This window comes from Schistocerca cancellata, chromosome 5 (genome assembly GCF_023864275.1).
Source record: "Schistocerca cancellata isolate TAMUIC-IGC-003103 chromosome 5, iqSchCanc2.1, whole genome shotgun sequence".
NCBI classification, from domain to species: Eukaryota; Metazoa; Arthropoda; class Insecta; order Orthoptera; family Acrididae; genus Schistocerca; species Schistocerca cancellata.
The window spans coordinates 323,065,010-323,092,444 of record NC_064630.1 but is presented as its reverse complement, the minus strand read 5'-3'; the positions used below and the strand labels follow the sequence as shown (position 1 = coordinate 323,092,444).

General features: G+C 41.8%; 1 protein-coding gene across 2 annotated transcripts in view; it reads left to right on the top strand.

Annotated features, from left to right (window-relative positions):
• Positions 1 to 27,435, top strand: part of LOC126187376 (DENN domain-containing protein 1A-like) — a 286,790-nt gene that overhangs the window by 230,881 nt on the left and 28,474 nt on the right. The window contains exons 12-13 of one of the 2 annotated variants that reach the window (XM_049928423.1): positions 6,480 to 6,681; positions 26,196 to 26,570. In XM_049928423.1, coding sequence (XP_049784380.1) covers positions 6,480 to 6,681; positions 26,196 to 26,570 — 577 coding nt within the window. The remainder of the gene's footprint in view (positions 1 to 6,479; positions 6,682 to 26,195; positions 26,571 to 27,435) is intronic. The other variant, XM_049928424.1, reaches the window with a different exon arrangement.

Here is a 27,435-nt window from a genome sequence, read left to right as displayed (position 1 = left end):
ATTGCAAGAAAGTATTAGATTGTCAAGTAAAGTCATCATTCTGTCAGAGTTGTTGGGATAACAGAGCATCACTAGATCCCGTGGAGTATGAAAAATGGTACTAGTCTCATGAAGAACAATGCAGCATGAATTATTCCGGAAGTGCAGCAAAATGGAGGTCAACGCTATGAAGCAGATGTTTTGGCGTTCGGAAGAGTTATGCGGCGTGAAGTGCAAGTATTATATTGGGGACGGTGATACAAAAACTTTCAAAGGCCTCGTTGATTTGAACCTGTACCCAGATGTGATCATCGAGAAGAAAGAATGTATAGGACATGTAGAGAAAAGAATGGGCACACGCCTTAGAAATGCAAAGAAACAAAACAAAGGCATCGGAGGAAAAGGACAAGGGAAGCTTACTGATAAAGTGATCAAGGAGCTTACAACGTACTACAGCTTGGCAATCCAACGGCATTCCAATTTGGTAGAAGAGATGAAGAAGGCAATTTGGGCAATGTATTTGCACAAGTATTCGATGGATGACCACCCACAACACCAAAATTGTCCGGCTGGGGAAACTGGTGCAAGTGGCGCATTGTAGCGGCTACCAGGCATCTGGACGAATATCAACACGCCCAGCCGCTCTCCAAAGAAGTTCAAAAAGTGGTTCATCTGATCTACGAGGCCCTTTTGGAGGACGAGCTATTGTACCGGTGCTTGGGAGGAAACACACACAATTCAAATGAAAGTTTGAATGCGTGTATTTGGAAGTTAGACCCCAAGCATTTGCATTCTGGTGTGAACACTGTGGAGATTGCGACTTTCCTGGCAGTGAGCAGCTTCAACGAAGGGTATCCAGCAATTCTGAAGACCATGCCAACGATGGACGTCACCCTGGGACTCTATTCGACGCAGTTCAGACGACCACCGGATTCAATTGGCGGAAAACCGCTTGTCACCAGCCATACGAGCAGCTCTGGAGCAGTGCAGGATAGACCAGATGTAGCAGAGCGCCCTCTGCGAGGAAGAGGAAGGACTAGTTTATGGACCCGGAATAGCAGATTGAACGTAAGTTGCATAATATTGCATTTATATGTAGTCAAAACTTCAAACGCGATTTTCTCAAAGTGACTTCTTTTTAACGCGCGGTATGGTTACTTCAAATCTACTGAACTAATTGGCATGATTCTTTGTCTCCAATGAAGCTAACTAAATTGACTAGGAGTTGTACCACTTTTATTCCGATCCATCAACTATAAATATTTTTACTTGGCCGACGAAGTCGAAAAATCGATAACAAAAACCCTATTCTTTTAAATGACCGCCATTTTGTTTCCTATGGTCCAAATAACTTAAGTGACGTACAACTCCTAAAGAATCTTATATAATTTGATTACGTCAACTAAATTTTGATTTCAGACGAGCCGGCTGACCTGCGACTTATTGCGCGTGGAGGTCTACATCGAAATTTTGTTTCATTCCGACGGCACTTCCGCCTTTGCTCTTAGACATTTCCGGTTGAAAAAATTCCAGTTTGTAGAGGAAATATCAAGAAACATTTTGACCAAATTTGACGTTGATATATATAACACATCCCAAGAAAAAAATTCTCAAAGAACATGGTTTTTTCGGGGCAAAGATAGTAAACCTTCCCTTAAGGGACACATGATCTGCAATAGTTAATTATAATTGACCAATCATCTTGAGATCTAAAAAAAGTGAAGTATTAACAAAAAATTAAGACAGGATATTGCTATCATAAAATATGTCGGTTATCACTGTTAATGTACAGGGCTATTACAAATGATTGGAGCGATTTCATAAATTCACTGTAGCTCCATTCATTGACGTATGGTCACAACACACTACAGATACGTAGAAAAAGTCATAAAGTTTTGTTCGGCTGAAGCCGCACTTCAGGTTTCTGCCGCCAGAGGGCTCGAGAGCGCAGTGAGACAAAATGGCGACAGGAGCCGAGAAAGCGTACGTCGTGCTTGAAATGCACTCACATCAGTCAGTCATAACAGTGCAACGACACTTCAGGACGAATTTCAACAAAGATCCACCAACTGCTAACTCCATTCGGCGATGGTATGCGCAGTTTAAAGCTTCTGGATGCCTCTGTAATGGGTCGGCCTGCAGTGAGCGAAGAAACGGTTGAACGCATGCGGGCAAGTTTCACGCGTAGCCCGCGGAAGTCGACGAATTAAGCAAGCAGGGAGCTAAACGTACCACAGCCGATGGTTTGGAAAATCTTACGGAAAAGGCTAAAGCAGAAGCCTTACCGTTTATAATTGCTACAAGCCCTGACACCTGATGACAAAGTCAAACGCTTTGAATTTTCGGCGCGGTTGCAACAGCTCATGGAAGAGGATGCGTTCAGTGCGAAACTTGTTTTCAGTGATGAAGCAACATTTTTTCTTAATGGTGAAGCGAACAGACACAATGTGCAAATCTGGGCGGTAGAGAATCCTCATGCATTCGTGCAGCAAATTCGTAATTCACCAAAAGTTAACGTGTTTTGTGCAATCTCATGGTTTAAAGTTTACGGCCCCTTTTTCTCCTGCGAAAAAAAACGTTACAGGACACGTGTATCTGGACATGCTGGAAAATTGGCTCATGCCACAACTCGAGACCGACAGCGCCGACTTCATCTTTCAACAGGATGGTGCTCCAGCGCACTTCCATCATGATGTTCGACATTTCCTAAACAGGAGATTGGAAAACCGATGGATTGGTCGTGGTGGAGATCATGATCAGCAGCAATTCATGTCATGGCCTCCACGCTCTCCCGACTTAACCCCTTGTGATTTCTTTCTGTGGGGTTATGTGAAAGATTCAGTGTTTAAACCTCCTGTACCAAGAAACGTGCCAGAACTGCGAGCTCGCATCAACGATGCTTTCGAACTCATTGATGGGGACATGCTGCGCCGAGTGTGGGAGGAACTTGATTACTGGCTTGATGTCTGCCGAATCACTAAAGGGGCACATATCGAACATTTGTGAATGCCTAAAAAAACTTTTTGAGTTTTTGTATGTGTGTGCAAAGCATTGTGAAAATATCTCAAATAATAAAGTTATTGTAGAGTTGTGAAATCGCTTCAGTCATTTGTAATAACCCTGTACTTTATGCAACCAGTTCCATTAGGAGCTGTGGCATATTATTTTGTCTTAATATGTTGAGCAATCACAACTCTGATGTTCTTTACAGACAATCATTTCCCTCTACTCTTTATAGATCTTAAATTATGATCAAGGTTATAGTTCAATTAAAGAATCCTGGAATACAAATGATGTGTGGGGTACAGTAATGAAGAACTAGGGAAAGTCCCTTTTTTGCTTTGGACAGAAATATGAGCTAAGCTTTAACAATTTTTAAATTGTTTGATATTTTTATGTGATAAATATAGTTCTGATAATTGCACCCCCCCCCCCCCCCCCCCCCACACACACACACACACTTGCAGAAATTGAGATAAAGAGAGAGATGGTCTTACTAGCTCTTTCCCAGTACTGCTGAAAGGAAGACACACAAATGAATAACATTAAAAATTGCTTCTAGTTTGTTATTCAGGTGCAGAAAAGAAGCAATGGTTATGGGTAGGCTACACAACATGCCTTCATATTCTCTGAACACCTATTTGGTGTTTTATTTGACATTACAATTACATGTGATGTTAGAAGGATTGAGATCTTATGAGAACTCCACAAGTGGGGATTCCATGATTGACCCCCCCCCCCCCCCAGTTTGAGATCGAACTTGAGATCAAAATGATTGGTCTCAGATGACTGTCATCCAGGTTATTTAAGATCAAAGCTGTAGCCAAAGGGGTGTGTGTGTGTCCAGGGTCCCCCCGCACCCAAATCACCTAAATCTAAATGAAACTACACTCAGTGTAGTTTCCGTTTAGTGAAATTGAAAGATATTTTGATTTTCAGTCACACAACAAAAAAGGGGTATGCACTATCGATAGTCAGCAAAGCAAAAGATAGATTTAAATTATCTATATATCCATTGTACTATTAGCTTATTACCCATCCTTGTTTTCACTAAGACCAATTGGTGGTTTTATGTAAGCTCCATTGCTGTTTTGTTAATCAGTTCAGTTCTTAGTTGAAGATGAATTTAATTAAGTGCTATGTTTATTGCATTTGTGCTGTGTGCTGTTGTGATAGTTTCTAATTATGGATAAGTTTGCAACTAGAAAGAAGAGGAGAAGAGATTTTGATTCATCCGTTAGCATTATGGTAAGTTAAAAATATGTATGCACTACTATAATAGCATAATTATGTATCTACAGCAGTTTAATGTTAGCACAGGATTCGTTATTTGGAGGCTGATCGAACTTTGGGGTTGCAATATTTCAGTTCTCCCCAAGGCAGTGGAGCAGTAAATGTAATTACAAATGACATTAAATTAAAATCACTGCATAAAAATACACTTGGATTTGTCTGTGTTACCTGAAAATTGCATTGATCAACAAACGGCAATGGTTACATGTCTTTAAAAAAAAAATACTCAATGTTCTGTCAGTAATTGCACAAATGGCAAAATATTGCTGAATCTAGTCACCTAGGCAGCACTCAATTATGAAAAGTGGTTGTGATACAGAACAATGGGGAGGGGTTTGTGGGGAACAGAAGGGGTATGGGATGATAGCACATTCTATAATTCATTTCTAAAAGATTTTTTCAGCTGACTGCTTGAATTCGTCTGAGCCGGCTGGGCCCTGCATCCCTCCCTCCATCTTTCATGCAAAATATATTTATGGTCTTGTAATACTGCAACAACATAAGCCAGAAATTCCATGAATGCATTCATGCACTGTCAAATGACTAAACATGCAATGTCAGAATTTGATCTTTTGTGTTGATGCATTTTACTTTATTTGAAAATAATATACAACAACCAGTTTTTCCAAATTCCTCAACTTGGGGTAGCTCTTCATGTTAAACCACTGAGCTAACAGTTGGTGGATTTGGGAGGTGAGGTGGTTTGAATCCATCTGCCTACCTTCAAAATGCATTTCTGTGCATTTCCCATTTTCAGTTTAGGAAAATTCAGAAAGTTGGTCCCTTACAAAAGGTCACAGCTAATTCCTCCCAGATCCCTATCTTTCTTGAAAGAATCCAATTCCATTAAAGATACAGCCCATCTGCTTTAATCAAAAGAGCAAGCCAAGCATCTCTTTGGAGACTCCTGGCACGAAAAGCCATATGATAAATAATAATCCAAATTTTCCTCATTTAGGCTCATGGATTTGTGTGCTAGGGCATTCTTTAATGCAGAAAATGATCCTCCTTACATTGCATGAAGTGAAGGGACACATACTTAATTGAGGAAATTTGGGAAAGTGTAAGGTTGAATAATTATGGGTCCTTTGTATTTTCGTCACCAAAAATTGTTCTTGCTACTCTCTGAAACAGAGATTTCTTTATTCCAAAAGCCCTGTCAGTAATAATAACAGAGCCCCAAAAAATTAGCACTTGCCTTTCCTGGTAATTTTCTCGGCTTAAGTCCAAACTGAAAGGAGAAAAATGTAAAATGGCCTTGGTGGGGGAATAGAGGTTGTAGCATGACTGCTTCTTAGTGGTTTGCAAAATACAGCACTCCTAAGCAAGGAGATTATATCTCAGCCTGGTAAGTACTTTGAGATCATTGCTGAATAAAATGGTTTATCGATCTTTATGGAAATTTTAAAAATAAATGGAAAATGTCTTTTTAAGGTCCTCTTTAACTAATTGGACCCTCCCCTTTTTTCCACAAAATCCTGGCTATGTCCTTGTGGAGAGGCCTAGAAGAAGTTTGAAATTATTTAGATGCACAAGTAACTGTAGTGCAGGTTACTTTGTCATTGCTATCTTATTTTAGCTGAACAGTGCTACTACATTTTAGTGTATACAGATGGATCAAAATGCGGGGTAATTTCATCGGTTGCTTTGTGACAGTCCCCTTAAATCGTCATGATTCACTTGCAAAATATGTTTATGACGAGGATATGTATGTGACATTAAGGCCACAAGATCAGATGTAACTTGTACAAGCTGTGAAATTTGCCATCTACTCTGACTTCCTGAGTGCACTTCAATCAAGTATGTACTCAATAGATAAACATGTCCCAACTATTCAGTACTCTCTTTGCCACTAATTTTATTTTAACAGTACATTTTAAAGCAAATGACATATTAGCAGTTTGTTAAGTTTGATGCAATTGAGCAAATGTATGTTCACCTGTGATAGTGATAGGGAGGGAGTAGACTTGTGAAGAATATTGTACAATAATAGAATTTGAATTTGGGAGCGAGTGGGTATTTGATGTATATTTCATAGTAATGGCTCTTGAACTTAGATAATTTCAACTGCATTAGCTATGGAATCTTGTAGGAAATTTTTTTAATAATTGCAGCATTAAGAACCCAAACCACCATTCACCATTTCTCCAACTCCTGTTCAAATTTTATAGATGCTTCCATGTATTATTGTACTTTTCTCATTACAGGACAAAACCGTACTGTGCTCTGAGCCCACTTTCTGACCAGAGTCCTTCTGAAGGAGGGCCATCAGAATTGAGCACCAGCCCACCAGCACAAGATTTGACACCACTGGATATGAATCTGATGGGGGATCTCCAAGACATTTTCAAAAAGTGTTCAGCCCTAACAGATGTGACTGACGATGTTTCCCCTCCAGTGGACAGAACAGTAGGTAGACCTGTGGTTCTGTTTTCCATGATTTTTCACCAGAAAACATTATTTTCGTTTGTTTAACAAGTGGTGTTGGTAGGCTTACTGCACTCTTCATTGCTATTGCAGTTGTTGCTATAACTGGTGTCAGTGGTAGTGGTAGTGGCTGGGGTTTGTGACTAGATTGTGGATTTCTTTGCAAACTATGTTATCTTGGATGGAAAATAGGTGATAAATGTAGAAGTAATGTCAGTAGCACCCCAAAAAACTATGTTGAGACACTTGCTGTATGTGTTGTTTATTAATATTATATATTGATTGTCCCTCAGTTTTTTGTCACATGACACAGCAACCTATAATGAAGTGCTGTGTGATAAAATCAGCACAGATATTCAGTTAGATCTTGATAAGATTTCGAAGTGGTAGAAAGTTTGGCAAGTAAATATAAATGTTGAGAAATGTAAAATTATGCTTTTCACTTAACAAAAACAAAAAGTATCATTTGATTGCATTATCAGTGATACAGATTTAGAATCAGCCAACTTATATGGATACTTGATTCTGACAATTTGTAGGGATATGAAAAGGAATGATCACACAGATTCATTTGTAGATAAGGCAGATGACAGAGTTCGGTTCATTGGCACGATACCTGGAAAATGCATACAGTCTACAAAAGAGCTTGCTTACAAATCACTTGTGTGTCCCTTCTTAGAATATTGCTCAAATGTGTAGAACCTGTACCAGATAAGACTTAACAGGCAATATTGAACTTGTACAAAAAAGAGAATAAAAACAATCACAGGTCTGCTTCTCTTGTGGGAATGTCGCAGAAATGTTGAAAAATCTGAATTGCCAGACTCTTTAAATACAAGCAAATTATCCCATGAAAGCCTACTTAGAAAATTTCTCATGAACTGATGTTACGTGAAGAATCCAGAGGTATTCTTCGGCCCTTTATGCGTCATTTCCGTAAGAACTGTGGTGACAAAATTTGGGGGACAGAGCATGAGCCGTACATGTGTGTTTGAGCAGCATGCTCGTTTCAGGGCTGGCCGTACAGACATTGAAGATGATGCTTACACTGGAAGCCCCGTTAGCTACACAACGCCAGACATTGTTGTCAAACTTCAACAATTGGTTCGTACGGATTGACGTTGAATCATTCAAGACTTTGCAGATGAAATGGGTATTGGTTATGGGACATGTCAACGAATGTTGACTGATGAATTGGACGTGAATCATGTCGCTGCAAAATTTGTGCCAAGGACACTGACTGCCGATCAGAAGGCACAGTATGTTGAAGTGTGCACGGACCTTCGTCAGACTGCATCTGATGATCCCATCTTCTTGTCACGTGTTATCACTGGCGACAAGAGCTGGATTTATGGTTATGACCCAAAGAGCAAAGTGAAGAGCATGATCATCATTATCTTTGATACCAAGGGAATTGAACACAAAGGATTCGTCCCACCCAACCAAAAAGTGAATTCTGTGTACTACTGTGACATTTTGCAATGGCTCCTTGAAAACGTGCAGCGGCGGAGGCCCAAACTTTGGTGTCAAGGGAACTGGCTGCTGCATCACAACAACGCGCCCTGTCACATGTCCTTGCTCACCAGGACCTTTTTGGCAAAAAACAACATGACCGTTGCACCCCACCCACTGTACTCACTAGATTTGGCCCCTTGCAACTTCATGCTATTCCCTAAACTGAAACTCAAGTTGAAAGGCTGTCGGTTAGACACTCTAGAGAGGATTCAAGAAGCATCGCTGGCGGTGATAAACACCCTCAGAGAACAGGACTTCCAGAAAACGTTTGAACAGTGGCAGAAGCACTGGGTCCGGTGTGTATGTGCAGATGGGAACTACTTTGAGGGTGATGGTGACCATTAGTCCAAAGGTAAGGTTTTCAACAGGTGGCAGTACCAGTCCCGAAAATTTTGGATAGCACCTCCTATGACAATTGATGCTATTAGTCAAACACAATATTGTTGCACTTGGGAGTGAGAGCACCCCAATCGGTTCATAGGTTTACCTGTGCACTAGAATTCTATGAGAATGTGCTCTGCTGTTCTAATGAACAGACGTCTTGCTCATGAAGCTCTTCAGACTCACACAGTGTATACAACAATTGAAAAAGTATAAATGGTTTTTGTGTACTCTAACATCACCGCGTGTTTCCAAATGGCCATGGGAGGCCAAGCACAGTAATATGATGGTTGTGTTGTACACATAAACTTCAATAATCTGTATGATCATATGTCATGAATAGTAATTACTTATTCCAGTATTGTTGTTGTTGTTGTGGTCTTCAGTCCTGAGACTGGTTTGATGCAGCTCTCCATGCTACTCTATCCTGTGCAAGCTTCTTCATCTCCAAGTACGTACTGCAACCTACATCCTTCTGAATCTGCTTGGTGTATTCATCTCTTGGTCTCCCTCTACGATTTTTACCCTCCACGCTGCCCTTTAATACTAAATTGGTGATCCCTTGATGCCTCAGAACATGCCCTATCAATCGATCCCTTCTTCTAGTCAAGTTGTGCCACAAACTTCTCTTCTCCCCAATCCTATTCAACACCTCCTCATTAGTTATGTGATCTACCCATGTAATCTTCAGCATTCTTCTGCAGTGCCACATTTTGAAAGGTCTATTCTGTTCTTGTCTAAACTATTTATCGTCTGTTTTTCACTTCCATACATGGCTACACTCCATACAAATACTTTCAGAAATGACTTCCTGACACTTAAATCTATACTCGATGTTAATAAATTTCTCTTCTTCAGAAACGCTTTCCTTGCCATTGCCAGTCAACATTTTATATCCTCTACTCTGACCATCATCAGTTATTTTGCTCCCCAAATAGCAAAACTCCTTTACTACTGTAAGTGTCTCATTTCCTAATCTAATTCCTCAGCAGCACCCGACTTAATTCGACTACATTCCATTATCCTAGTTTTGCTTTTGTTGATGTTCATCTTATACCCTCCTTTCAAGACACTGTCCGTTCCGTTAAATTGCTCTTTCAAGTCCTTTGCTGTCTCTGACAGAATTACAATGTCATCGGCGAACCTCAAAATTTTTATTTCTTCTCCATGGATTTTAATACCTACTCCGAAATTTTCATTTGTTTCCTTCACTGCTTCCTCAATATATAGATTGAATAACATCAGGGAGAGACTACAACCCTGTCTCACTCCCTTCCCAACCACTGCTTCCCTTTCATGCCCCTCAACTCTTATAACTGCCTTTTGGTTTCTATACAAATTGTAAATAGCCTTTCGCTCCCTATATTTTACCCCTGCTACCTTCAGAATTTGAAAGAGAGTATTCCAGTCAACATTGTCAAAAGCTTTCTCTAAGTCCACAAATGCTAGAAACGTAGGTTTGCCTTTCCTTAATCTAGCTTCTAAGATAAGCCTTAGGGTCAGTATTGCCTCATGTGTTCCAATATTTCTACAGAATCCACACTGATCTTCCCCAAGGTCGGCTTCTACTAGTTTTTCCATTCGTCTGTAAAGAATTCATGTTAGTATTTTGCAGCGGTGACTTATTAAAATGATAGTTCGATAATTTTCATGTCTGTCAACACCTGCTTTCTTTGGGATTGGAATTATTGTATTCTGAGTCTGAGGGTATTTCGCCTGTCTCATACATCTTGCTCACCAGATGGTAGAGGTTTGTCAGGACTGGCTCTCCCAAGGCCGTCAGTAGTTGTAATGGAATGTTGTCTACTCCCGGGGCCTTGTTTCGACTCAGGTCTTTTAGTGCTCTGTCAAACTCTTCACGCAGTATCGTATCTCCCATTTCATCTTCATCTACATCCTCTTCCATTTCCATAATATTGTCCTCAAGTACATCGCCCTTGTATAGACCCTCTATATACTCCTTCCACCTTTCTGCTTTCCCTTCTTTGCTTAGAACTGGGTTTCCCTCTGAGCTCTTGATGTTCATACAAGTGGTTCTCTTTTCTCCAAAGGTCTCTTTAATTTTCCTGTAGGCAGTATCTATCTTACCCCTAGTGAGATAAGCCTCTACATCCTTTCATTTATCCTCTAGCCATTCCTGCTTAGCCATTTTGCACTTCCTGTCGATCTCATTTTTGAGACGTTTGTATTCCTTTTTGCCTGCTTCATTTACTGCATTTTTATATTTTCTCCTTTCATCAATTAAATTCAATATTTCTTCTGTTACCCAAGGATTTCTACTAGCCCTCGTCTTTTTACCTACTTGATCCTCTGCTGCCTTCACTACTTTATCCCTCAAAGCTACCCATTCTTCTTCTACTGTATTTCTTTCCCCCATTCCTGCCATTTGTTCCCTTACGCTCTCCCTGAAACTCTGTACAACCTCTGGTTTAATCAGTTTATCCAGGTCCCATCTCCTTAAATTCCCACCTTTTTGCAGTGTCTTCAGCTTTAATCAAAGTTCATAACCAATAGATTGTGGTCAGAGTCCACATCTGCCCCTGGAAATGTCTTACAATTTAGAACCTGGTTCCTAAATCTCTGGATTACCATTATATATCTCCAGGCTTCTTCCATGTATACAACCTTCTTTTATGATTCTTGAATCAAGTGTTAGCTATGATTAAGTTGTGCTCTCTGCAAAATTCTACCAGGCGGCTTCCTCTTTCATTTCTTCTCCCCAATCCATATTCCCCTACTACGTTTCCTTCTCTCCCTTTTCCTACTACCGAATTCCAGTCACCCATGACTATTAACTTTTCGTCTCCCTTCACTATCTGAATAATTTCTTTTATTTCATCATACATTTCTTCAATTTCTCCGTCATCTGCAGAGCTAGTTGGCATATAAACTTGTACTACTGTAGTAGGCGTGGGCTTCGTGTCTGTCTTGGCCATGATAATGCGTTCACTATGCTGTTTGTAGTAGCTTACCCGCATTCTTATTTTTTTATTCATTATTAAACCTACTCCTGCATTATCCCTATTTGACTTTGTATTTATAACCCTGTATTCGCCTGACCGAAAGTCTTGTTCCTCCTGCCACCGAACTTCACTAATTCCCACTATATCTAACTTTAACCTATCCATTTCCCTTTTTAAATTTTCTAATCTACCTGCCCGATTAAGGGATCTGACATTCCACGCTCCAATCCATAGAACGCCAGTTTTCTTTCTCCTAGTAATGACGTCCTCTTGAGTAGTCCCCGCCCGGAGATCCGAATGGGGGACTATTTTACCTCCGGAATATTTTACCCAAGAGGATGCCATCATTCCAGTATTATTAGTTGACATAATCTAAAAAAAATGTGCAGCAGTTTTCCAAATTATTTAAATCAACTTCCTCAACACTTCAGTAACGTAGCCAGACAGTCTGCCTGAAGATAAAGACATTTAAAAAGTTTAAAATACTGTGTGGAAACAGTAAATAACTGGAATGAGATTTTCATTCTGCAGTGGAGTGTGTGCTGATATGAAACTTCCTGGCAGATTAAAACTGTGTGCCGGACCGAGACTTGAACTCGGGACCTTTGCCTTTCGCGGGCAGTGCTCTACCATCTGAGCTACCCAACCACGACTCACGACCCATCCTCACAGCCCTAGCACTTGGCCTGTATGGATAACTTAGTCACATTCAAGAGATTCTGGATGAAAATGTGGTTTTTAATAAAGAAAAGGAATCAGGAATGTTGAGAGAAATATGTATCATCTATGCAATCTTGCACCCCATTCTTCCTAGTATGGAAGAATGGCCATCTGCCACCCACCGCATTTCCTGGTGTCCTTCTCAGTGATAACATCTGCACTAATCCCATGGTACTTGCCGAATGTTTTGTAGCACACTTAGCTGAAGTTTCCACTTTCAGTAATTACCATCCTCATTTCCTGATCCAGAAACACGTCACCGAGCACCGCCTGCTATCCTTCCATGCACATAGTTCTGTCATACAACATCCCTTTTAATGAATGGGATTTTTGCAACACTTTGGCAGAGTGTCGAGATATGCCCTGTGGATCTGACAAAATCTGCAACCAAATGCTGAAACATCTTCATGCCAACAGCATGAAATGTATCCTCAGGCTTTTTAATTGTATTTGGCGGGAAGGAGAATTTCTCCTTCAATGGCAGGAAAGTATGATTATTCCTGTCCTGAAACTGAGAAAGGACACACATATTTTAACTAACTACTGGCCATTCTCTCTGACAAATGGACTGTATAAGCTATTTGAACATAAGGTCGGCAACTGTCTTTGTTAGTGCCCTCAAGTCAAAGGCCATATATCTATTGCTGTGTTCTTTGACCTACAGAAGGCATATGATACTGCATGGTGACATCACATACTATCAACAATGCATGAGTGGGGTTTCTGGGGCAGTTTACCCGTTTTTATCCAGAATTTCCTATTTCTCAGACTTTTTTGGGTCTGGGTATATTTGACTCTCAGAAACCAATAAACCAATACATTACAGGAAACCTGAGTCCCTCAGGGATTGGTTCCAAGTGTAACGCTTTTCACTATCACCATCAAAGGTATCGTAGATTCTGAGGGCCCCACAGTCTCTGTGTCACTTTATGTGGATGATCTTTGCCTGTAGTATGCGTCCGCATCACTGCACTCCACTGAGTACAAACTTCAGGGGACTGTATGGGAAGTTCATGACTGGGCACTGAATCACTGCTATCAATTTTCTCCTGCAAAATCATAATCTGTGCAGTTTTCCTGACCCTGTACTGTGCAATCCCCACCCAGAGATTTATCTTGGTGACCAGTTACTTGAAGTCGTTGAAACTTTACAATTCATAGGTATTTTATTTGACAACAAGCTAAACTTGCCTGCCACATATCTGTTGGCTCAAGGCAACTTACATGAAGAAGCTAAATGCTTTCTGTTTTCTTAGTAACTCCTTCTGGGGCAGTGATGGCTTAGTTCTGAGATTTTGCAAATCACTGATTTTATCCTGCTTGAACTATGGATGTGTTGTCTGTGGTTCAGCAGCATTGTCCGTACTGAGCTTGCTGGATGCTGTTCACCACACTGGTGTGCCATTGGCAATGAGGGCTGTCCATATGACCTCTGTTGACAGCCTCCTGGTGGAAACCGGTGTCTCACCACTGCAGGTTAGACAGTAGCTTCTGGCTAATTACACAGTCACAGTCTGTCAGATGCCTACTAACCTATGTCACTCTACTCTGTTCCATAACAAACAGTTCAGACTGTTTGCGCATTACCCAAAACTGGGTAGACCAGTTGGTGGTCTATACACTGTCCTGTGATGTAGATTGATCCCTATTGTGGCCCGAAGGATGACGCTGTTCCTACCCTTCTCAGACTCCTGCCCCATTCAATCCTCCAGGGTTGTTCTAATTTGGCATGCATATATACGGATGTGTCAAAAGTCAAAGACAGGATTGGTTACACTTTTGTGTACACATTGCAGAGTTGGTTGCCATACCTCAGACTTTGCAGTACATCAAAACCCTAGCCACTACAACTTTCTGATCTGTAGCAATTCCCTGAGTTGCTTAAAAGACATATCCCTGGGTTATCCCAAAAATCTTTTGGTCGCCAACATCCAGGACCTACTAGTTGACCTCTGCAGCTCTGGAAAGTCAGTGACCTTCATTTGGACATCGAGCCACTTAGGCATTCCAGGAAATGAACAGGCTGACCGACTAGCCAAAGACACAACTACGGGAGATCATCTTCATGTCAGAATACCAGGCATGGATGTATGATTGCCAATTTGACCCAATATTTTGAGGCTCTGGGAGTTGGAATCACAGGTTTATATGACCCAGCCGGCCGCTGTAACTGAGTGGTTCCAGGCGCTTCAGTCTGCAACCGTGCTGCTGCTACAGTCGCAGGTTCGAATCCTGCCTCAGGCCTGGATGTGTGTGATGTCCTTAGGTTAGTTAGGTTTAAGTAGTTTTAAGTTCTAGGGGACTGATGACCACAGATGTTAATTCCCATAGTGCTTAGAGCCATTTGAACCGTCTATGACCCAAAACATGTTAAGAGCAATTAAGGTGTCCACTAAGGTGTGGCATACATCTCTTCAGGCTTCTGAGAAATAGGCCATTGTATTGTGCTGACTATGCATTGGCCACACGAGACTCACTCAAGAGTTCCTTCTGCATCGGGCGGATCCTCCTCACTGCAGCTGCGGTGATATATTGACAACAGCACATGTTCTTGTTGAGTTCACCCTGCTTGCTGATCTGCGGCACACTCTCAGCTTGCCTGCCTCACCATCTCAGATGCCTGTGGCTGACAAGATAGCCACTGCCAAAGTGTTGCATTTCCAGAGAGAGAGAGAGAGAGAGAGAGAGAGAGAGAGAGAGAGAGAGAGCAGGAGCAAGTTTTACATTAAACTATATACTCTCCCACATTCAGTATTAGGGGTGGTTCTGGATGGGAGGTGGTAAGCCTCCCCCCTCCCACCACCACCACCACCACCACCACCACCATCACCAACGGGTAACCCCGATGTGACTGCAAGTTACTTTTTCACCACCTCACCTTGTCATGCCTTTAGAACCTCTTGCACACAATGCTGCCTTCCTTACCTCAATTTTTTTTTTTACCTATCATGCAACAACCCTTTTTTAAACTCTTGACTTGCTTATATACACTCCTGGAAATTGAAATAAGAACACCATGAATTCATTGTCCCAGGAAGGGGAAACTTTATTGACACACTCCTGGGGTCAGATACATCACATGATCACACTGACAGAACCACAGGCACATAGACACAGGCAACAGAGCATGCACAATGTCGGCACTAGTACAGTGTATATCCACCTTTCGCAGCAATGCAGGCTGCTATTCTCCCATGGAGACGATCGTAGAGATGCTGGATGTAGTCCTGTGGAACGGCTTGCCATGCCATTTCCACCTGGCGCCTCAGTTGGACCAGCGTTCGTGCTGGACGTGCAGACCGCGTGAGACGACGCTTCATCCAGTCCCAAACATGCTCAATGGGGGACAGATCCGGAGATCTTGCTGGCCAGGGTAGTTGACTTACACCTTCTAGAGCACGTTGGGTGGCACGGGATACATGCGGACGTGCATTGTCTTGTTGGAACAGCAAGTTCCCTTGCCGGTCTAGGAATGGTAGAACGATGGGTTCGATGACGGTTTGGATGTACCGTGCACTATTCAGTGTCCCCTCGACGATCACCAGTGGTGTACGGCCAGTGTAGGAGATCGCTCCCCACACCATGATGCCGGGTGTTGGCCCTGTGTGCCTCGGTCGTATGCAGTCCTGATTGTGGCGCTCACCTGCACGGCGCCAAACACGCATACGACCATCATTGGCACCAAGGCAGAAGCGACTCTCATCGCTGAAGACGACACGTCTCCATTCGTCCCTCCATTCACGCCTGTCGCGACACCACTGGAGGCGGGCTGCACGATGTTGGGGCGTGAGCGGAAGACGGCCTAACGGTGTGCGGGACCGTAGCCCAGCTTCATGGAGATGGTTGCGAATGGTCCTCGCCGATACCCCAGGAGCAACAGTGTCCCTAATTTGCTGGGAAGTGGCATTGCGGTCCCCTACGGCACTGCGTAGGATCCTACGGTCTTGGCGTGCATCCGTGCGTAGCTGCGGTCCGGTCCCAGGTCGACGGGCACGTGCACCTTCCGCCGACCACTGGCGACAACATCGATGTACTGTGGAGACCTCACGCCCCACGTGTTGAGCAATTCGGCGGTACGTCCACCCGGCCTCCCGCATGCCCACTATACGCCCTCGCTCAAAGTCCGTCAACTGCACATACGGTTCACGTCCACGCTGTCGCGGCACGCTACCAGTGTTAAAGACTGCGATGGAGCTCCGTATGCCATGGCAAACTGGCTGACACTGACGGTGGCGGTGCACAAATGCTGCGCAGCTAGCGCCATTTGACGGCCAACACCGCGGTTCCTGGTGTGTCCGCTGTGCCGTGCGTGTGATCATTGCTTGTACAGCCCTCTCGCAGTGTCCGGAGCAAGTATGGTGGGTCTGACACACCGGTGTCAATGTGTTCTTTTTTCCATTTCCAGGAGTGTAGTTGAAGCAGCCAAGACCCCACTTTTTCCACTTTTTACCTTTTAACATGATTCTGTCATGAAATTGAGGGACGATGATGCAGTACCTTAGTCCCTTTAAACACATAATCACCATCATCATTTATCAAGAAAGTAGCATCTAAACTTGTTTAATTACTATAAAATGGCTGTTGGTAAAGTAGAGGATGTCAAGTACTGTACTAATAAGTGGTATTTTGCTATCTTCTTCAAATATACTAATAAAATGACAGTATATAATTGAACTGTTCTTTGGACTATCAGAGTGAATGTGGAATGAGATGTGTGTCTTGCTACTTCGAATTGCTCAACCAAAACCAAGCTTATAGAGAATTTACACCTTTTGTCATACAGACTACATTTAAATGATAGCAAAGTGTGTGTTTCTGTTTTAAAAAAGTACCAAAGTGAACAACTGGCAGAATTTTAATTACAGGACATAGTTAACAGATCTGATTTTTACAATAAAAATAAAACTTTGTAGTCAGTACAGTCATTGTTTTACATGTATAAGACATACGTTCATATGTTGCATTACAAATCAGTGCTGGAAAAACGACAGCACACAATCCTACTGCCAAACAACAGCCCTAGTAAAGTAACTATAGGTTCCTTTGCTTGCTGTATCTTTCGCTCCTACTCTGTCATTCCATCACACGCTCCCACCCACCCACCTACCCTCTCTCCCTTCTGCATTCCCCTCTGTCCCTACTGCCTTCTCTCTCCCATCCCATCTTCCCCTCTTCAGTCCCAACCACCTTCTTCTCTCCCTCACTCATTCCCATCCCTCATGTCCCCCCACATCTTTGTTACCTCACATTCCTCTCCCCCCCTCCCACCTTCCTCTCCCCCCTCCCACCTTCCTCTCCCCCCTCCCACCTTCCTCTCCCCCCTCCCGCCTTCCTCTCCCCGCTCCCGCCTTCCTCTCCCCCCTCCCGCCTTCCTCTCCCCCCTCCCGCCTTCCTCTCCCCCCTCCCGCCTTCCTCTCCCCCCTCCCGCCTTCCTCTCCCCCCTCCCGCCTTCCTCTCCCCCCTCCCGCCTTCCTCTCCCCCTCCCGCCTTCCCCTCCCCCCTCCCGCGTTCCCCTCCCCCTCCCCGCGTTCCCCTCCCCCTCCCCGCGTTCCCCTCCCCCTCCCCACGTTCCCCTCCCCCTCCCCGCGTTCCCCTCCCCCTCCCCACGTTCCCCTCCCCCTCCTTGCCTTCGTCTCCCCCTCCCCGCCTTCCTATCCCCCTCCGCGCCTTCCTCTCCCCCTCCCCACCATCCTCTCCCCCCCCTAGCTCCACTAGAACCCTGTAACATTCTGCAACAATCTTAGATCTTTTTGCAACAGCTGCCGATGATTTCAGGGCTGCATGGCTGTCAGAATAGATGTGGATGCTATGGTCTTTGTAGCACATACACACATTCTCTTCCACATTCACCCTGATTGCAGTGATTTCGGCGTGGAATACCGAGGCCAGTTTTCCTAGAGAGATGATGCCCTCCAGTCTTGGCTGAACCCTGTACACTCAGGCCCCAGCACCTAATTTCGACATTTCAACCCATCAGTGAACTAGACAATGTCCCCAATATGGTGTCAAACTGTTTTTTCCCACTGCTCCCTGCTTCCAACTATTATATTGTAAGGCTTGTTGAAGCAGTTGGGAGTTGTTATGTAGTCGGCCAGCATTTACCCATCATTGCCATATTTAACTCACTCACTATTTTAGTGTGTGATTCTGGATATCCCAAAGAGATCCAGTTTTTACCAATTTTTGAGTCTGTATGCAACAGTTGCTGCCTCCATCTTGACCCAAGGGTGTAATGGAGGCATGTCCAGCATGTTTTCCATCCCAGTGGTTGGTGTGTTGCTAATTTCGCCTGTTATGCATGTCTGCACTTTAGCAAGCTCCTTAGCTGCAACCTACTGTTCTACTTTCTTCCACCACACTAAGGGGCTGTAAGGGATCCTAGGTCTAACCACTGTGGTGTATATCTAGTGCATACCTCTGGTCCGTAGGCTCCAGTTTTTGCTACAAGCTCTTCTGGTACACACTAGAGTACCTTTCACCTTGGAGCAGATGCTCTTAATGTGAGGGGTCGATGTTAGTTTTCTCATCTAAGGTTACCCCTAGATATTTCACTATCCCCTTCACAGCTAGAGTTTCATTGAAAAGCTTGAGTGTTGGATATGCTTCTTCTTGAATGGTACCTCAACAGTCTTCTTAGGATTAAGCCTTAGATCCTGTTTCCTGCACCAATCTCGCACAACGTCTAATGCACTGACTGTGTCAGTAAATTTGTCAAGTATTACTATGACAAGGTCATCTGCATATCCTTGCCAAAAGCATTGTCTGGAATTTAGTTCCTCAATAGTTCTTTCACCACTAGATTCCACAATAAAGGGGACAAAACTACTACTTGTGGACAACCTCTAGTGGTGTTAATTACCATCATGGCGGTCTCTGCCTTATTCATCATGGCGGTCTCTGCCTTCCTTCCTTCCATTGAGCATGGCCCTAGTCCACCTACATATAGTGGTCCCTGGGTCATGCACCTTTGCTGCCCTAACCATGAAATCGAAGGTTGTCTTACTAAAAGCCCCCTTGATGTCAAGGAAGATGCAGAGGGCTATTTCCTGAAAGTGAAGTGCTTTCTCCACCTTCCCAATGAGTTGGTGGAGAGCTGTCTCACATGATTTACCTGGTTGATACGCCTGTTGGTTTGAACGGAGAGGAGCCCTAGTTAGCTTCCTCTCCCCAACATGTACATTAACCAGTTTTTCCAGTGTTTTAAGAATGGAGGAGGACAGACAGATTGGTCTCATATCCTTGGCTTTGGTATGACCAGTTCTCCCTGGCTTTTGAATAAAGACAACCTTCACTGCCCTCCAGGCTTTGGGAATGATTCCTGCTGCTAGGCTAACACTGAATAACCTGCATAGGACTCGTATAAGATTCTCTCCTGCTTGTTGCAGGAGAGCTGGAAAGATTCCATCTGGTCCAGGTGGCTTGAACAGTTGGAATCTTTCCACCACCCATTGGATTTTACTGAATCGTGGCCAATTCCCAGTTCTCTCTTTGAATGCTTGAGAACCATTTTCTGTCAGGGATCACATTCTGGTCTGTGTTATCCGCCAGAGCATATTGAGAGAAGTGAGTTTTGAGGAGCAATTCCAGTGTCTCAAGTGCTGTCTTGTATATTCCCCATGCTCCTTCCTCAACGTACCTCCTGGATTAGTTGGTACTTTAGTGGGGATTTTGTGAAGTCTGACTTGAGCAGCTGTGCCCTCCCTTTCCTCACAGAATGTCTTCCAGGATGCCTCATTTGCTTGTCTAATTGCAAGGTTGTAGTTGACAAGGGCCTCACTATATTTTGCCCATTGTCCTGTACGTCTCAAAAGGGTCTTCTTTGCGTTTCCAAGTTGTTCCACCAAGGCACACTCCTATTTGTGGAATTCTTGGTGACTGAGCAGTTGTCCTGGTATGAGGTCACTATGACAGAGGTTACAGCCTCTGCTACTTCCTCAAACTCTACTGGATTCCTTATCGAGGTTTTAATTTCCGATAAGCTTAAGTCAAGGTCCCTCCTACCCTCCTATATGTCTCCCAGTCTGTTTACCTGGGATTCCTATTGGCCGTGGTCTGTCTGATTCTCATTTGAACCGTGAATTTAATATACATGTGGTCCAAGGAGGATGGCTCTAACGCCACATGCTAATGTTTGACGTAGCTGCCCATCATGGAACCAAAGGTTATACCAATTACTTCTTCCCCTCTGCTGTTCTTGAATGTAGGTTCATCGCCCCTATTCAGGACCTCCAAGTTGTTAGATGAGAGAAATTCAAGAAGGTACTCACCTCTAGTGTTGGTGCCCTTGCTACCCCACACTAGGTTGTGGGCATTGGCATCGCAATCAATCAACAGTTGGTTGCTTTGCTGATGGCAAGCTTCTATCAGTCTCCTCACTTCCAGAGGAGGGGGAGAGCTGTCTTTGTAAGGAAGGTTTCGTCCCGCTGGTACAGCCTTCTGGTTGAGTACTATCCAATCCTCTGTGAAGACTTTTGGGTTCTCAAACAGTCTTTGGAGAGACATCCTTAAGGCTCTTAGGTACCCATATTGATACCTTCGCAGTCTTAAGAAGCTCAGCTGCCGTCTTGGCCAGGAGCTTCGCGCCCTCCCATGGGGATATCATGGGCCCTTGTCCATGAGCCATTCCACCATATGCACTCTCACAAAAATGTGATCTAGATACATTAGATTAGATTATATTAGTTTTTCCTTCCATAGATCTGTGCTGAGGAGATCCTCGTGAATGTGGAACATATCAATACTTTTTTTTAAGCTGAAATAACAATACTAATAGTATGAATATATTCAATACATCATTTGTTTCTATTAGAAAAATCGTCAATGGAGTAGAAGGAATTGGCCACTAGTAAGTCTTTCAAGCTCCTTTTAAACTGATCTTTATTTGTAACTAAATTTTTTGTGTTTGCTGGCAAATTATTGAAGATGAGTGTTCCTGAGTAGTGGACCCCTTTTTGAACTAAAGTAAGTGCTTTTAAGTCCTTGTGCAGATCGTTTTTGTTCCTGGTATTGTATGTATGAACTGAGCTGTTTGTTGGAAAAAGAGCTATATTATTTAGGACAAATTTCATTAAGGAGTAAATATACTGAGAGTCAGTAGTTAGTATACCCTGTTCTTTGTAGAGGTTTCTACAGGACGTCCGTGAATTTACTCCACAAATAATACGTTTTACACACTATTGGACTCTGAAAACGTTTGTTTGACTTGAATAGTTACCCCAAAATATTATACCATATGACATTATGGAATGAAAGTAGGCAAAGTATGCAAGCTTTTTCATTTTTGTGTCGCCTATGTCAGCTAACACTCGAATTGCAAATATAGGTTTGTTAAGGCCTTTCTACAGTTCTGTGGTGTGCTCCTCCCAACTGAATTTATTATCAAATTGTAATCCCAGGAATTTAAGACTGTCAACCTCTTCTATCTGCTCTTCTTCATACTTTATGCATATGCTGGGTGGAAACCTCTTACAGGTTCTGAATTGCATATAGTGAGTCTTTTTGAAGTTAAATGTCAGTGAGTTGGCTTTAAACCATTTATTAATATCCATGAAAATATCATTAACAGATCTTTCTAGAACTACACTTGACATACTATTTACTGCAATACTTTTATCATCTGCAAACAAAACGAACTCTGCTTCTGGCAGTGTAACTGATGAGAGATCATTAATGTACACAAGAAAAAGCAGTGGCCCTAAGATGGATTCTTGTGGGACACCACATGTAATTTCTTCCCATTCTGATGATGACTGATGACTTAATTCACTAGTCCCTTGCACTTACACCCTCTGTTTCCTGTTAGCGAGATATGACTTGAACAATTTTGCAGCACTGCCCATGACACCATAGAATTCTAATTTATTTAAAAGGATGTTGTGGTTCACACAATCAAATGCCTTTGACAAATCACAGAAAATCCCTGTTGCTTGTAATTTGTTATTTAATGAATTAAGTACATTTTCACTGTAGGTGTAAATAACCTTCTCGATATCAGAACCCTTCAGAAATCCAAACTGTGTTCTTGATAATATGTTATTTGTGGTCAGATGGTTGAGAAGCTGCCTGTACATTACTTTTTCTAAAATTTTTGATAATGCTGGCAAAAGTGAAATCGGTATCTCTTTATCCCCTTTCTTGAATAGAGGCTTAACATCTGCATGTTTTAGCCAGTCAGGAAATGTCCCAGTTATAATTGTTTGGTTACACAAGTAACTTAGAATTGTACTAAACTCACCAGAACATGCCTTAATTAACTTCTTTGGTATTTCATCGTAACCACTAGAATGCTTCATTTTTAAAGATTTTTATTATGGAAGTTATTTCTTTTGGTGAAGTGAGTGACATATTCATGTACCTGAAGCTATTTGTAAAGGATAATTTCAGATATTCAAGGGCATTATTTACTGATCCTGACAATCCCATTCTATCAGTAATGGATATAAAGTAATTGTTAAATAGATTTGCCACACTATGCCCTTCGGTTACTAATGTGTCATCTACCCTTAATGCTATTTGCTCCTGTTCCTTTCTGGTTCTACCAGTCTCCTCTTTCACTATATCCCATATTGTTTTTATTTTGTTCCCTGTCATTGCTATATTCTTCTCGGAGTGCATTTGTTTAGATGTCTGAATTACTTTTTTTTAATATTTTACACTATTCCTTGTATTTAGCTAAATCATCAGCATTGGAGCTGTTCTTGGTCAACAGATACATTTTCCTTTTTGTCTTACAGGAAATCTTTATTCCTTGTGTAATCCATGGTTTTATTGTAGACTTCTGTTTAATTTGAGTAACTTTCAGAGGAAAACAGTTTTCAAACATGGTACTGACATTGTACATGAATGTGTTATATTTTTCATTCATGCCATGAGCACTATAAACATCTTTCCAGTTCATATCTTTGAGCAGTTTTCTGAAACACTCAATTTTTGGTTGATTGTCTACTCTCCTGTACTCAGATTTTGCAGTCTTGATAATCTGCTTAGAACTTACATCTAAAACAAGGAGCTGCATGTCATGATCTGATAGTCCATTTATTACAGGTTTTATGATATGATTTTGTTCCTTTGATTTGTCTATAAAAATGTTATCAATGGCTGTCCTTGAGGATTTAGTGATCCTAGTTGGAAAGTTTACAGCGTGAGTTAGATCGAAAGACAACATTACTAACTGCAGTAAATGTTTACTGGAAGATTGCATTAGAAAATCTGTATTAAAGTCACCAGCAATCAAAATTTCTTTGTTTCTTCCTGATAAAAACCCAAAAGAGCTTCTAGATGATTTATGAATAGATTATAATTTTCTGCAGGTGCTCGGTAAATAGTTACTATTATATAGGATCTATTATGGAACTCTACTTCTGTTGCACATGCTTCTAGATGCTGCTCTAAGCAGAATTTATTAATGTCAATGTTCTTGAATTTATGGCAGTTTTTAATAGATGTGGCAACTCCTCCTCCATCCATATCTACTCTGCAGAAGTAGGAAGCTAGCTTAAATCCTGAAATGTCTAACATATCTATACCACCCTCCTGAATTTGGGTCCTGGACCAGGGTCTCCCCCCCCCCCCCCCCCCCACACACACACACTTGCAATCTTTTCAAAGAGGGCCATCTGCATGACCCCCTCCTGCTGCGAGGTGATGCTTACCAGTCAATAGCCTTCTTGGACATCCACCATCCTAAAAACTGAGACTGCAGTAACAGAGGTCTGTTTCCCGATTTCTCGTCTCGGCTTTTTCTGGACTCGCTTATCCTGAGAGGAGGGAGTCTTAGATTCCTCCCTTATCCTCTTGTTACCTGTCTTTGACGTTGAGGGGGTCTGCATATCCCCTTCAACCTGAGACAGTTTCTTATTGGGGGTCTTGGGCTCAAGCCCTTTTAATTCCCTCCACTTATATTTGGGAAGCCATTCTTTTCCTTCCTTTTGTTTCTGTTCCCTGAGAAGTTTCCTCCTCTGGGCCCCAGACAAGGCTTTAATCTTGATCTGGTTTACTTCTCAGTTACAGTTCCCACTCCTTGCTCAGGTCTAGACCCTGATTCAGAGTGGGAATGCATTTCATCAGTCCTGACCCCAATGTTTGGGTGTCTGAGGTCTCAGTTTGCCCCTCAGTTTGTTTTAAATTATTTCATCAGTCGTGCCCATGTTGGTCCCGCGAGATTTGGAGCTCTACATGGTCCACACCATGGAAACCCCGCGCGGTGTAAGGCTACTTACTAGGGAGGTAGCCCGTATCCCTAAGACTCCGTTTGTGACACATCTTCCCATGTGCCACGCACCCCTCAACATGGATCGCATCACACCTTGGCTTGGGGAAGGGAATTGGGTAAGGACTAGGAGTGGTTAAGGAAGACAGGGCATTGTGGGACACACTTAGTCTGATCCATCAGCTAAGGCCTTTCCAGTAGTAGGTCCTGTACCTTCAGCATAGCCCTCAGCTTCATGTGGGTATGCAAATCTCTCCACCCACACAGACAGTGCTTTGTCAAGGTGGTGGTGTCCCCTGGAGAGGAAAATTATGTTTCCTTTCACTCCTCTTAATATTTATTTTACATTATTGCTTAGAAATGTGGTACATTTTATTACTTTCTTATGACTGATATATTCCTTGTCTATGTCCTCTGTATTTCTGTTAGTAAACTTGCATTCTAAATGCTTGTACTGAAATATATAATTATATGCAGAAAATACCTTATAAGAGGTGTAAGACCACAGCACCACTTCCAGTGGAATTAGTGAACATAGAAACAAAAAAATAATTTCATATGCATAAAGTATTTAGTCAGAAAAGATCTTAATGTGTACAAAAGCAGTAAGTAACTTGACTTATATGAATGAAATGAGCAGTAGAACAGACAATAATTTTCAAAGCAGAATGAAAATAATACATGCAGTTTCCACAATGGATTTGTGAAAAAACTGTATATTACATTAACCTTCAGTGTTCAGTGGTTCTCATCCCTCCCCTCCCCTCCCCCACCTGTCCCACCTCCGTATGTAAAAATGGAATTACTATAGGAGAAAATATGTAGTATTAAGGAAAAATCAGTAGAAATTGTTTTATTGTTCTAAATGAATATTTTCTTTTACTATTTCTTTATTTTATGTTGCTAATATACAAAATTTAATAAATACCAATTTCCTTCTGAATGTAAAAGCTTAGATAAATGCAAAAAAAAAAAAAAAAAAAAAAAAAGTTACCATGCAGAACCCCTTATTTTGTATACTAACTTTTTAAAATAAAAAGGTGAATTGTTCCATCATAACATATGTGCAGGTCTCCAACATCCCCCCCCCTCCTCCTTTTCCACCTCTTCCTCAAGCCTCTGCAAATCTACAGATTTCCTCTTCTTAGATATGGCTCAAGTCAGGGTGTAGATTAGCAAAGAGTTGAAGGTGATAGAAGCTTATTGTATTGACATTAAATGTCCTACTTTAAGACAACTAACTTCACAGTAATTATAATTATAATTCTGCTGCTTCCTCAATTATGTTAAAATTGTACTGTTTGTATGTTATGGTACACTGCTTAGTTAATATTTAACAAAGAATAAGATATCTCTAAATGATGTGTATTTGCTATAAACATTGCAACTTGTCATTTAGCTAACAAGGGTCTTCGGTCTATGTAATAACATAATTTGTAAAAGGAAGAGCTAAGAAAATCTGGAAAATAATTAGTAACTTGTATATGAAACTCCTTAACTATTGTTGCATATTTCACTTGATACATTTATGTACAGAGACATAGCTGATGTGTTTGTGGTGGGTTGTTTCATACTTCTGGTGAGGTGAATGATTTTAGTTCAATTGAAATTCTTAGGTTAGATTTATTTTTTTGCTTTATTCGTTTGTATGTTGTATGTGCTTCCTTTGGTGAGCTTGTGTGATTTGTCTGTTTGCTTTGCTATTGCAGTTGAAGCCTGTACGAAGCCTTGAAAGTTTCAAGCACTCACCAGGAAGTGGCACAGATTTGCTTTCAGTTCCTGTTCCCTTACCAAAGAATCGCCCACCAGTCCAAATAGTACCACAAGCTATAACCCCAGTGTCCTCCTGCACTAGCAGTAATTCATCATCACCAGAGAAAACCTCTCCAGGCAACCATATTTCACTGCTTCCTAATACTGCTTGTACTTCAACTTTTGATGGTATTGGCTGTGATTTATTTGGTGCCACACCATTTATCATAAATGATTCCGCACATGAAGACTCACTGTTTGTAGTGGCTTCCACATCTTCCATAGATATGGTCAGGCTGCCTCCTCCAGCACAAACATTCCGGAATAAAAAGGTAATATGAATATATGAATGCACTACAATTTAACTCTGTTTGTCACTTTTTTTTAAAACCAACTATGAAATAACACAATGTGACATATTAACAAACCTTTTTAGTCCTTTGTGGAAGATTCCTTTGCTTCTGGGTCACTTACAATTTGCATTACATTATTATTTAGAATACTGGTATCTGTGTGCTGAACATACACTTGGCAGCTGAGAAGATACCTGTGAGGGGTGTGTGGAAACAGTCCTTCCCCTTTTTCCTCTCTGCCTCACAATTACCAGTGTTCTGTGTTATTGTTTGTCTGCAAAATATCAACTTACTTCTAGAATTCATTGTTAATCTTGTGGTAACATAGCTGTGACATGAAGTCATTGTGGAGGCATGTGACCATGTTGAAAAATATGTGTAGTATGCAAAATGCTGAATAGATCGCTGAGGAAAAAATCATTGATTGGAAGCAAGCTGACTTTACTACTCCAACATTACATGTTTTGACATTGCTCTCATCAGATATCCTGGAACAGCACATTGAATGTAGGTCATTGATTTCTTCTGCAGCGACCTAGTCAGCGTTTTGCAGACAGCACATGTAGCCTTGTTGTGTTTTATTGTTCACCGTTTCTGGTCACCTTTTATTTTTTATTTATTCATTTTTTTTTTTTTTTAAACTACCAGTGTCGACAAAACATTCATTTAGGTATCATGTCCCCATTGTAAGCAAGAAATTGGTGAGAAAATCCTTCAGTTGACATTGCTTTAATTGAATAGAATTTAAGTGATATTATTCCAGCAGTATCAGTACATCGAAGAAGTGAGACAATTTAATTTATTTCCATTGTTCAGACCTCATTAAATCAGTTACAGTTACCAA